Source organism: Sturnus vulgaris, chromosome 5 (assembly GCF_052056855.1).
Source record: "Sturnus vulgaris isolate bStuVul1 chromosome 5, bStuVul1.hap1, whole genome shotgun sequence".
Lineage (NCBI taxonomy): Eukaryota > Metazoa > Chordata > Aves > Passeriformes > Sturnidae > Sturnus > Sturnus vulgaris.
This window is the reverse complement of record NC_142247.1, coordinates 26,686,438-26,700,290: the sequence shown is the minus strand read 5'-3', so window position 1 is coordinate 26,700,290 and position 13,853 is coordinate 26,686,438. Positions and strand designations below refer to the sequence as shown.

The 13,853-nt window shown below is 37.8% G+C and overlaps 1 protein-coding gene across 5 annotated transcripts in view; it reads right to left on the bottom strand.

Annotated features, from left to right (window-relative positions):
• The window catches only part of ANO4 (anoctamin 4), a 173,358-nt gene that overhangs the window by 96,453 nt on the left and 63,052 nt on the right, over positions 1-13,853 (bottom strand). For 3 of the 5 annotated variants that reach the window (XM_088165126.1, XM_088165128.1, XM_088165130.1), the window contains exons 3-4: positions 6,464-6,574; positions 908-1,044 (exon numbers count right to left, since the gene is read on the bottom strand). In XM_088165126.1, coding sequence (XP_088021252.1) covers positions 908-1,044; positions 6,464-6,574 — 248 coding nt within the window. The remainder of the gene's footprint in view (positions 1-907; positions 1,045-6,463; positions 6,575-13,853) is intronic. The other 2 variants (XM_088165127.1, XM_088165129.1) reach the window with 2 other exon arrangements.

The window sequence follows — 13,853 nt, the reverse complement described above, 5'->3', positions numbered from 1 at the left end:
AAAGAACTTGCACCACAAAACCCTCTATCTCCTGAAAAAGATAATCTCTAATTGCCTCTTCTAAACTCTACCAAAACTAGTAAACAAAAGAGGGTCAGGGCAGAGCCCTCAGCAATGTCCTGTGGTTTTCCACTCTTTTTAATTACTAGCATGGTCCCTGCCAGTTCTGATCTGTTCCAGGCAGCCCTCTGCCAAAACTTCCTCAGGCACAGCTTGCAGGTAACATCAGACCAGTCCAGAAAGCAGTCTAGATGTAGCCCCATTCCTGAGGTGGAGGAAAGGAGAGAACTCTCTGGTCTCTTCACTTGCTGAGGAAACAACCCTAACATCCATGGGTGGCAGGGCAGTGGGAGGCAAAGTAAAAGGGCATATTGTTCCTTTCTTCATAAAAGACACAGAAAGAAATTAAGGCCCAAATTTTCATCTGGGACCACAACACTTTGCCTGCTTTAAGACAGATTTTAAAAGGGACTACAGGCTGAATGTTCCCTTCCTGGACTGTTCTCTGAATCACCATTATGCACCATCAGGGCAGAATTGCTCTTCATTGGAAAGGAATGTGCCTCTTACCTGACACCTAATGCTTCTCATGGGAGTTGTAGATAAATCCCCTCCACACTCTTTCCACTTAAAGGACGAATATAGGGAACATTTTTCCAGCATTTTCAGAAGCATTGAAAGCTTAGATTTGTATTGGTGTTTCACTGAGGGTGCATGAAATCAAAACTTTTGAATTTGACGTATTTTATATTTCAGCACGATAATCTTAGAATGTAAAACCAGTTCTCATGGGAAAGATAAGACACAATTTGATGGTAGAGAATGAGATTTTAAATCAAGTTACATTTATTAAGTCTTTATAATGGGCATGAATAAATAGTGTATTAATAATTCTGTGTGTTCTTACCTCTCCCACAACTTCCAGCCTGCTGGCATCATCAGAAGTACTGGTCAAGTTACCATGGTGAAGCAGGGAATCATCATCTTTGGAAGGGCTGTTTACACCTTCTAACTCATCAAAAAAAATGTTGACATCCTTAGCTACTAAAAAACAAAAATAAAAATACACATTCAAATCACCACTGAACGAAATGAAGACAGCAAGTATAACCCACCAATAATTTCACTTTTTAGTTCTGGTATAAGTATCTACTACATAAATTTTAAAATCTGATGAGCATTGTTGGAATTCTTTCTTCATCAATGAGCCACATGAAAATTTCACCTCTGATGAAAAATAAACAATCTACTATCACAATAAAACAGATATTAACTATCTTCTGAGCTTATTTTGGGGCAAATGGCTTAAATGACTACCTTCTGGATTAGTATTGTCTCCGAAAGCTTCTTATTATAAGGAGGCAGAATTTTAACCTACTATGCAAAGTGTGAAGTTCGAAGCTGTACAGACCTGTGGGGCAGCCAGAGGCACAAGGCCTTAAACAAATCCTGTTTCTTGAAAGGCATTGAGTAAACAAACCTGGGCAGGCATTTCTCTTTTCACAGTTTGGCATGTTTTGATGCAAATAAATCTGACACTTTTGGATCCACCTACCACACAGCCCTTGGTCTTGCACGAAGCAGTCACTTACATCTACAGATTTAAGCTGTGGTAAACCAACCCTGATAAAAAATATAGATATTAATGTCTGGAGTGACTGCCAGATGGGAGGAGCAGGGCAGGCAGGCTCACTCTGCACTCCATGCACTACAGGTCTGGTGAAAAACATGATGAAGAGATGTGTGCCAGGAGAAGAAAAATGCCTGAGCTGAGGACCACGCCTCAGCCCTGGAGGAACTTCAGGTCTCCAGTCTGATGTTTCATAGGCAAAATCCAAAATCATGAAAATAGAGTTACAACTGTTAGAAGGGACCCCCAAAAGTCCCAGCTACTGAGCCTCTTCCACTGCCTACAGTGGGAGGAAATATCTAATAGTCTTGACAGAAATTAGTTTAACTCCCATCCCTATTCACATTTCTTGCAAGCTGGACTGACTTTTGGAATCATTCTTCTTTTGTGCAATAAACTCCTGTTGCTTTTGCTTGTCCTCAGCTCCCCTAATTTAGTGACAGGCAATTGTAATTCCTGTTGGTGAGAATCTATATTAACAGCCAAAAACCTCTAATTGCTGGCAGCAACTTAGTTCCATTTCTTACTACTGGCTGCAGGTGTAAAAATCTGTTCCCTCACTGTGGAGAGACTGGATTGCTGCCAGAAATTAACAGCCACTAACTGTTCCCAGTGATCATGAACATTTTGTGACCTCCTTTTCACCTTTCCCTTCTTCAGAGGTCACAGTTTCAGAATCCTTTAAAAAATTGCTGATAATACCAACTCCCCAGTCTGCAGGTGACCTATTTTTCATGCTCACAATCAAGAGACTCTTATCCATAATATTCATCCTTAAAACAGACATATGTTGCAATTTAAATATACTACTCTTTCCCTGTCAATCATGTACATGGGAAAAAGTTTCCTCTCTTTTTGTACATGTCTTTTACAGCATCTAAAATCTATTATTACATCTGTAGGTAATAAAAAAGAAAAGCCTATCAAAATAATCAAGAATCCTTCATCTTCATTTTCATTTATAAAACAGGGACAAGGTTAATGAAAGATATATTTTTAATTACAAGAGTTTTACTTGGAAAACAAATAAAAGTTTTAAAACAACAGAGAAGTCCTCATGTCCAAATTAATCCACTCTAAATATTAGGCTAATGTGTCTCATGCAACCTAAGCAGAGTAGTTTGTAAGAGAGATTCTGAGTTTCTGGTGTTGTTTTGTTATATGTGATGAGGGCCTGCAGCTCCTCAGTGTCACTGTGGCTGCCTCAAACTTGTCCTAAGGGAAACCACAGAGGCTTTAGGAGACTTAAAAGGCAACAAATAGATTCCAGTTTGTAGCACACATGCAGCAGTAATATGCCTGATTTCTTTTCCCACCTTCATTCATTTCAATCCACAAAAATCATACCAGAAATGCTTATAAAAGAGAGGGAAACTGCCACAACAAAGCACAGCATAGCCTAACCTCATGTCCTTCACGGTCCCTACACTTTCAAAAGTCAAGACTAGAAACATTCCACCCCATCAAATAATAATTTGGATGTAGATAATGACCAGATTTTGCACACATGTTCATATGGGAAGAATTAATCTCAATATTCAACAGAAAAATAACTGAAACAGAAAACATTTTGAATTACTTGAATTTTGCTGAATTAAAACCCATCAGTGTCTCCATGACAGTGACACACGAATCTGTATACAATTAAAACCTCAATATAATCTGGAAACAACTGTGGAAAACACTCTGAAAAAAATGACATAGTGAAGCTTTCTGAAGATTATTCATGATACATATATCTGTTGCAGACAGTATCAATGAAAGCTGTAAAAATGAAAGTTTTGCCTGTTTGCTATACTCAAGGGAATTTAAACTATCTTTGTTCTGACATTATAACTGCTTTGAGATAAAAGATGAGGCCTCTGAGATACTAGAATTCTGCTTCTTGAAGTGCTGGTAATGCTTTGGGTTGCAAAATATATAGTTTTTTAAGTGGATGTTTTGAGATACAGAAGTTGGTGTGCAAGAAAATGAATGTGTCTGGAGGCTGGAAACACAGAATTACTGGATTATCCTGATGACTTGTCAGAAGCCAAAAAATCTTATTTTAAAGTAATTTTAAAATACAGTCCATCTCAGCAGTGAAGAAGTTGTGGAAGCAACTCTCAGCTTAGTGAAGCCTCAGGTTAGTGAAATTAGCTACCAGGATTTGTCCAGATTGCCTGCAGTGGAAAATTGTTTATATCAGAAATACACAGATAATTGGTGTGTTGGTTGGTCACTACAGAAAATATGGGGCCCAACCTTTGCCGAGGTTATTTTTCTACCCCAAGTCTCATTATATACTTGAAAATAAATGAATAAAATGCTGTTCTACAAAACCAAATAGATAATTTATACAGCAATTCCTGTTTGCTTTACATTAGTAATGGTGATAGTACTTCCAAGATAACTCTCCTGCTGCTTGTAGGTAGCACAGCCCTTTCACACCAATGGACTCAACACCTACATAACCAAATGTTGTTAAAGGATAATCAGGCCTCCAATTTTCTTGTCCCCTTCAGACCCTGACGTGCATATACCCACAAATGCCCTTAACAGAATGATATATAGTGGCTTTATTATATATATAAATGCTATTTGAGAGACAGATTGGTGCTACTGTACAGTCGTGTATTTTTAAGCAGTGAAATTTAACAGGAATCCAGAGCAGCAAATGCATTGCTACAAGAGATATTAAGAATTCTCCCTCTGGTTTTATATCAGCTTAAATATGCAAATTATTTTCTCCCCCTCATGTTCTATTTTTCAGGGAAAAAAAATCAAAATTACTTGATAATTCAGAATCTCTTGAAGAATAAAAGGGGGAAAAAAAGCGGGTATACAAACATTTTTATCCCAAATATAGTAGAAGAAAATATTCTGAAAACTGGATCCTGATAAATTCTGAGCAGGAGTCCACACACAATCTCAGTGGGTCCACAAGCCACCTCAGATCAAGATGCTGATATAAGGTAGGACTCAAAAACAAGATAACTCTTTTAACTTTCTGAAGGTGGATGCTGAAACAGAAGTGCCTAAAAATAAGAACTTTCATTAAAAAATGGGACCTTACTTTGTTACTGTGTGAGAAGATGGAAACATGCTTAGAGATCATGTTTCTATTCACTGTCATTTTATTAGCAAAAGTCCCACCAAGCCATCAAGTATACTCTCACTTTGGATAATGCTAGCTGGAGGTCAATATTCCAAAGTTTATCTTAGCAAGAAAAATTATTTGGTTTCTAAAATCATCATTAGTCTGTTTTAAACTATCATTCAATGCTAACATCTGTGAAAAAAAGTAACATTGGCAGTTCAGAGCAACTACCCTAGAAAGAATATTTAGACATGTTTATCCCAATTAGATGATATTTGCAACAGACTGCAGGTGACAATGCTCCTCTGGACACACCACAAGCCTCTTGTGGGTTGTACAGAATCCCTTCAGTCTTTAATGAAGGAGATGTAGCTAAAGGACATAGAGGTTAACTTCCCAACAGCATCTGTGTCTCGTCTGGATATAGGAAAAATACTCTCCAAGGCTATAAAAGCTGCATCCTTCTCAAATAGCTTGTGAATAATCCATAAATCAAAATGTTAATTCTTGAAGCACTCCCAGATTGAATTGCTTTTCCATCTTTAGCCATTTTTTCTATTCACCTCTGAAAGGCACTGCAGTATCTTTTCATTCTCTCCAGTCTGCATCCTGACTGCCCCCAGGCCTATATTTGGACTCTGCTGGTGTGGAGAAGGGAGAAGACAAAACCTAACATTAAGATTTCCTGATGGGAAAAATATTTTAAATCAGAAAACATGGAATTCATCCTAAACCTGTAGCTTAAGTAATAAGGTAATTCAATTTCAAATTATTACACCCATCATCATACTAACCTAAGCGTTTTCCTTCCACCTATAAAAAAATAGCAACACTAAACAGCCTGATTCCACCACTGTGTGGTTTCTTATTCACATGGCAGAAATCCGACAAAGTTTGGATTTTTACACATTATTATTCACCCTTCATCATTCTAAAATGCAAGCTGCTGTTTCTCACTCTAGAAAATTGCTATTCCAAACACCCAGTTTAAAATCAAACTGGAAAATAAGGACGCCAGGAAGCCACGCCTTGCATTTTGATTCTCAGCCTGCATAAGAATTTCAAACTATTATGAAAAATACCCACTGAAATTACAGATTCTATTGGATTCCAGAATTGCATCGGTTTTGGGTAGGAGGAGTGTCTTCCACTGTTATCAACAAGAGTAGCACTACTTCTAGCACAAATGTTGAGATAATTCTGCAGCTGGATTTAAGAAGGGTAAAATAATTAATTCTTAGTCCACAGAACACTCATATAAAAAGAGATAATTTTGTGCAGCATCTAAGACATGAAGACCCTCACTTGTTGTGACAATCTCATGACTTCTCCCAAAAAAATCAGCTGCAAAAATGTGAATACAGCCCAACACTTTAGAACAACTGGAACTTCAAATCCAGTCTTCGAACCCCGAGTGCAGCATTTTAATGACATTATTAGTTCACACAGCCACTCAGGAGTGCAAAGAATTGATTAAATTATCAGGAATCTTACTATTTCTGATTATGTCTGCATAAAAAATACATACTGCTGGAATCATTTGGCACACAACAATTCAAATCTTACTATAACTTCTCTGATAGTAAAAGATTTCTTACTAGCCTTCAATAATCCACTGAACTTCCTGAAAGATTTTAATAATAGATATTTATCATTCATTTCATCACTTTGTGTGTGCCTTCAGTTATAATTTCAATACATCTCAATTGAATCTTCTACCACAAACACAATTTTGCATCCAAGGAAGAACTTACTTTCTTGTATTGCATTAAGAATTTCTGAAAAGTCCACATCTGTCTTCTGGATGTCTGGTTTTATCCATACTTGCGTTTCCAGCTGGTTAACCTGCAAATCCTCTCTTCCTTCTGAAGAAATTGAAGAGATTGATGGGGTTTGTGACAGTGCAGTAGAAAATCCAGCCAAGGGGCTTCAGGTGAGGAAACATATACATTGAATGAAGGTATTTCCATTTTTCCTCCTTAGCAGAACCAAATTTTCTTCAAACCAAGGAGCTTCAGATAGAACATGGACTGATTTAAAGCTCAATAGAATGAAACAACAACATTCTCTGCTATCAGAAATGATGCAGAGCTGCCACTGGCAACTCCCTTGCTCAGGTGACCATATGCTGCCATGCCATGAGCACCACCTCACCATACCATCTACAAAACTAACTCCCAAATGTGAAAACAAACAAGAGATGTTGTTACAAATGACACAGGGAAAAACAGACTAAAATAAAACACACACAAAGTAAGTTGCAAGACAGGAAACAACCATTAGGACAAGAAGAGCACGGACAGTGTTTCAGATGCAGGGCACCGTAAATTCTCATATGCCAACCTGATGGCATGACATAGTCTAGGAAGAAGTCCAGCACTGGAGTCCATTTAGAATAGATTCACATTGGTATGTAATGGTTGCTGTTTAAAAGCATTGAAGAATAAAAACTCATTCTGGCGGGTCACAGTTTCAAACCTATTTACACATAAAAATAGATACAAGGTTTGCCCATTTCAATGCTCTTTCAACATGAGCAGAGAAGCAGAAAGTTTTGAAAACAGATACTTTCCATGCAGAGAATGGTGGCTGCATATTGAGAGTAGATAGAAAATGGGCAAACAGGCACAAGATGCTGGCTACAGGGTATTTGGATAGAGACAGAGAGAAAGAGGGAACTACTGGGAATACCTCTGGTTTTCAAAGAGTAGCAGGAAAACCTTTCACAAAGGCATCTGCTGGACATGTTGCTCTTGACTACCTAATGCACAAAGTTAGCAGAGACCTTCAGTGGCCAGGAGGATATCTGAGAAAGGAGTTCATGACAAAAAGGCCAAGGTGGAAGAACAAACCTTCAGGTCATTTAGATTACTGTGCTTCACTAGATGCTATCACTCTGCTTTAGAAAGAAACATTTTCCTTTCATCTACAGTCTGCCTATAGCAAGCTGCTCCTACTTTGAATTCCAGCCTAGCCCATTGTATTTTTCTCTTCTCCTTATCAAATTACTATCTCACTATTGCATAGATGGGAGCAACAAATAATATTCCCAGGCAGAAAATTACTCAAAAGTATTTTAAAGGCCCTTCTTCACTTTTTGGAAATACAGATCTCAAAATGGGTACACTTCAACCAGCTTCATCCTTTATTATTTTTCATTGTTAAAATACTATAAATTTAAATTGTCTTGTGCTTGCTTCAGCGTATTCTTTTGTTCCACAGCAAAGATTCACTGTTAACATCAGAGACAACTCCCCTTGTAGATTCCTGCAACACGATCTGTCATAGCAGCAGCAGGAGTCAGCATTTAATGATGTAGAACAAAGAGAATTTCTAAACTGAGACAACTGATTATTCATACAATAGCAGCCTAGGGAAATCTGTAGATGGCCTCTGAGATGAGAGGCTAAGATTTGCTCCAAAAGAGATTTCTAAGGCCCAAGCAAAAATACTCCAGCTGCTGAAGAATACATACAAACAATATGATGGAAGTAGAAAAGTAATCAATGGGCAGCAGTTAAATTAAGCAGCTTTGCAAATTTTATAATTCACTTTCTTCTTATATATTCAGCTACCACTTTTAACATATACCATTTCATACTTGCATCCTCACATCCAACAGTCTTTGTTCTGCATTACAACCCTAGTTAGAGCAAATTAATGACAATATGGACAAATATAAAATACCCTTTCTTCCCCCATGCCCTTCATCCTTGTTACATTTAAGTTGCTGTTCCTCAGAAGAGATGGAGCTAGCAGGATCCCTGCAGCATCTCCAGCAGATCTGAACTAATTGGGCCAAGGAGAAAGGAAGTGGCAGTCAGCTGTGGAGGTCCTAAAGTGCTGATATCTGATGGACTATCTAACCATAGATATGTTAATAAAATTAAACTCTTGGAGAATGTTTATAGCTGACTTTAAAGCCCCTCTTTAAATAACAAAACCAAAATGCCTAGGAATTGGTCAGAAAATAACCAGCCAAAATCTGACTGTATTTCAGACAATGAAGTCAAGACAATTTTGTTGCATTTGAATTTCCTCCCCTGTATTTGATCTTCTTCCAGTATAGAGAGCTTTCAGCAATCCACAGAAATGACAGTGTTCTATGCTTGTCTGATTCACAGTAGCCTTAATATCTGGCTTCACTGAACAAGTATCAGATTAACAGCATCCAGCCTGATTTCAGTCAAAATTGGAGGCATAATCTTCTACCAATCATTTGTGATAAAACACATAGCTAATTACAAACTTGACATCACCAACACAAGGGAAAAAAATGTACCAACAACACAGCTTTTAAATTAGGGGTTGCAGGAATGTTTTCTTCTCCCATGATCTTGATTATGTCAATAAAGGCTTGAATTAGGGCGCTTGGGCTTCTTATCCTCCTTCCTTTCTGTCAGCATCTACTTTTCAAGAGGGACTACTGCATTTTTTCAGTTGAGAGAAACACCACCTACGTGATGGGTTGGGGACTGGCCAAATTAATGATTTCTGGCTTGTTGTCAGACAGAGGTTTTAAACTACTTGGTCTTTGCAAAAAGCCACGGTGACCTCGTCCGTGTCCAGATATTTATTTTCTTTACCTTACCACAGATCTGCAATACTACATGCAAAGACAGTATCTGATGTCACTGTTGCTATTGATGGATCATTAACCTGCCTTTAGCATTCCCTTCTTGCTTTAGCAGCTGCTGATTTATACTTTATCAATGACATGTGCCACTAAGTAAAATCTAAGCAATATTATCTGAGAGGATGGTAAAGACTCTCTTTCCACAGAAATATGAAAAATAAACACATATAAAAGTGAAGCAAATATTAGATTTTATTTTTTCTTAAAAAAAAGATCAGTCTGAGACCTTTCTCAGCTTACTGAGACTTTCCAGTTCAACTGAAACAATAATTTAAATTACTTCATGGCACTCCTCTGATTTACTCATTGATGCCTAAAGTTGTGCATAAAATAACATACTTTTTCCTTTATTTTTCTTGAAGGGTCCCAATTAATCAGGTTAGGAAAATGGGATTTTTAAAAGACCTTTAATCTTGAGAGGCTAAATGAGATGCCTTGTTTTAAGTCAGAATTTTAACATAATTCTGTATAGAAAAGTGACCAAATGTATCAGAGAAAGGATTTGTGTACCAACGTAGCTAATATGGTACTGATGTTAAACAAGATCATTCCAACTTGTAGTGAAAGATTTTGCCATCTATCACGAAGAGGGTGGCAAGAACAGATATAATTCTGACATGAGCAGGTTTGCTTTGCTACACTAAGTACTGCATGTAAGTTCTACAGAGCAGTTGCTCCTTCTTAGCAGACCTGCTTCTTGAAAGCAAGCAGAAAGCTGCTGTGCATGGTGCCCTTTTCACTCTAGGCAAACCCATGTCAACACAGGATAAAGAATCAACCCTTCAAGCACATTTTCCATTGGCTTCTTCCTGTGAGCTCTCAGCAGGTCATCTGCAACAAAAGCAGAGTTTCAAAGGGAAATTGCACTAAGCATTTCCTATATATGTTAGTCAGGGGTCTGCAGATGTTGTGTACAGCACAGCTTTACTGCTCTCGGTTCTGGCACTTCTCATTTCTGTGACAGGAGTGGAAACAAAATACACAACCTAGCTGGCCTTCCCAGCATCTGCCCCATGACTGCACTGGAAATGCCACTGCAACAGATGAAAACCATTTTAGTTCAATTATTGCTTTAGAAAAAAACACAAGCTGTTCTATGAGTCATAGAATGTATGCAAATATATATTAATATACACATGTCTTCCTAGCAATATAAAGTTGGCCTAAAAGCAGGAGCTCAGATAATTATTTAATTAAGTGGAAGGTTGATGTGTATCATAACAAGTCTTTCAGAGATAGCTGCTTTTGTTACATTGGTCAGAGAGTGTTTTCTGTCAGAAATCCTACATCATGTTCTTTTTTGTTCCTCATGAACCAGTATTGTTATATCCTTTCTGCCGAGGCATTTTTATCTCCCGCAGCATAAGATGTATACTGTACACATCAATTATACTTAAGTGATTACATTAGATACATTTTAATATATCAAAAATATTTAATTTTTTTTTCTGGCCTTAAATCTCTTGTGTACAATAGTGCCGAGTTTCACTATGTAAAATTATAATTGCTAAGTATGTTCTCAGCACAGGATGCATAAACATGTCTTGTGTCCTGCCCTGAGCTTCCTCTTCTCTGCACAGAAGAGAAAGTCTTTGTTTGTGAATTGCAATTTTGGTTCATCAGACCAACACTTGACTCATTTCTGGAAAAAGACTATTACCCAGAAAATTTCCTTCCATCCCTGCTCCTTGCCAGCAGCACTAAGCTTTCTCTACCTTACAGCTTCAACACAATTTCAAATTTTTGCAGAGGAGATGGGGTGTGTGTGATGAGTTCCCTTCTCCTTTCATTTCAGTGCTTGTTTCCCGTCCTGGGCTCCTTTTGAAGATGGCAGTGGGGATAAGGACAGAAAAACTCATGTGTTTAATTCTCTGTTTCTGAGAACTTGCTGACGTATTTTTGCATTTAAGGCAGCGTAACATCAGAGTAAGGCCAGCTGTCTGCCACATCTACACGTGTATGTGTAGTGACATAAAGGTCTCAGTTTTTCACAATATAAGTTACTTACCTTTACCAATATATGTCACAGGATTTGCCCTGTCTAGCTACAAACATCCACGGTTTTGGAAAAATTTAAAGTAATTGTTGATGATACACATTGAGAGGCTTTTGAAGACTTCTGATTTAAGACAAAGTACTCCATAATAATAGCATTAATATACAATGTGTTTCCAAGACTGGGAAGACTGGATATACTTTGGAACTACTTGCAGACCTTTGAAAAACTTCTGATCTGGTAGACTGCCATAGATGTCTATAAATATAAAAGTACCCCCATACAACTTTTGATATTCTTAATTGGTTTATCAATTACCTTTAAACAAAAGTATATAGTCTATCACTATTTGGTATGGCTAAACACATCTTCTTCTACTATGCAGAAAACACCATTTATCTTAATGGTTTTCACATTGTTTATGAATAAAATAATGTTTCTGCCTGTTAGCATCCAAGCAGACTGTAAAAGCACAATAATGTCTTTTTAGTTTTGAAAATTATAGGAATAAAAATATGGGGCTTCTTCATTTTCAATAGGAAAGACCAAGGAATATTAGAAAAAAATTTCATACCCCAAGTCATTCTGGCTAAATAGCTGTCTGTGCATGGTCATGTGCATGGTCATGTCAAAGGCAAGCAATAAAAATACTAGAATTATCTTTGAGAGAAATTTAAAAATATATTCCCTTTTCATTGTAATATATGACATATGCAAGACATGACATGTTTAAATACGTTAGAACAAAACCTTTTCCTAACTTCCAGAAACAGCAGTAGTGAAGGGGAGATTTTTGAACACATAATACTACTGATTTATCACAGACTATATTATTTTGATGGTATATGGTGTCTACTCTCCCCTCCATTAAATCCTGGCTGGCATCACACACACAGTTTGTGCCGTTTAACTATAGAGATCTGGAGAGTTCTATGTTCTGCACTTATTCTTTCTCTTTCATGCTGTGAATGTCTTTTCCAGAGAGAACCATAGGAAAAATGGACAGATAGCCCTAGATGCAAAGCAATACCTTGAAAACGTCCTCTACTGTCATAATAGCCTGAATGCCAGACTATTAAGACAGGGTCCTGATTGCCCTCAATTTTGATATTTCCAATTCCATGCCCAGAATGAGCTGTGGGCATGAGTGCAGCCAAACCCACCAACACTGTGCTCAGATCATCAAGGGAAGGCACCTTCTGAGCAGCGAGTCTGAACAGGATCACAGCTGCAGAGAGCTGATAATCCACATCTCCCACATGGGCAGAATTCACATGGGCAAACTACTGGACTGCTCTGCAAAAGCAACGTTCTCAATGTTCTGATTATTGAAAGAAGCTAAATGTTCACACAGAAGCCCCAAGCACAGAATGTCACAAATTCTTATGCCTAGCATTTCCAGTTACTTGGCTCTATTTGGTCCTGCTTTAGATTCTTCAGCAATTAATAGAGGAACACAGTTCCACAACAAGCCTTTGGAATTACCTCCTAAAAGAACTTCAGTGATTATACAAAGAGACAGGGCACCCAAGTATCCCTCCTACAAAAAGGGAACAAAGCTACCTTCTCCAAGTGTCACGATGACTGAGGGGTTAATTTCCTACTACCCTTAATTCTATAAAAATAATAGTAAGAATAATTGTTAGCTTCTCCTCTTTTCTCTTACACTTTGAGCACATATATAAAAACACAACCATCAAAGATCCATATGACGTGTTCAAACAGTTGTCCATGTTTGAAAAATGATAAATCCCTTTACCAATATCAGAAGTCATTAGCAGGCAATTCATAAAGGGAAGGAGAGGAAAACCTTTCCTGAACGGTTTATTGCAAAACCTTCACCCAGTTCTCAAGTCAGTAGTTTATTGATGAGACAAACAGAAAATCTGTCTGCACAGGGAACAATCTAACAGAAAACTTCAGTGCACCAAAGATTTACTTTATTATAATATGGGACATCAAGTCAGCTTTTAAAAGATACCAGGTGTCTCTTTCAGGTGTGTTTTAATGTAAAAACCAGTTATACTCAGATTGTACCACAGCACTGCCTTCACAGTCTAAACATACCCTGGTAATTAATTCTGGCAGAAGGTACCAGCAGCTACACCATTTGGGAAATTTCATCTGTCCTAAACTGCTGAGGAATGAACATAACATAGGATTGTGAAAATGGTTATCCTGAAGACAGGATAGGAGAACAGAGGTCTATCCAGGGCAGGACCCTATTTCTGACACCAAATGCTTAGCCAAAGGGAGTAAGAACAGTGCAAGTACATCCAGTCCATACCCAATCTGTCCCGTCCAGCTTGGAAAGATTTAGAGATTTCTGGAGTGGAAGATTTCATTTGGATGATAAACATTCCCAGATATTAACATTCCTTTTCCCAGAAATCTGTTCCTTCTATATTCTCTGTCACTTTTGAGCTAACAGGTCATCACCAAATTCCTCCCTTCCCTTTTTACTTACTTTGTTTCCAGTTTTCATTAGCTGGAGGGGCTGCTCCTCAGTTAC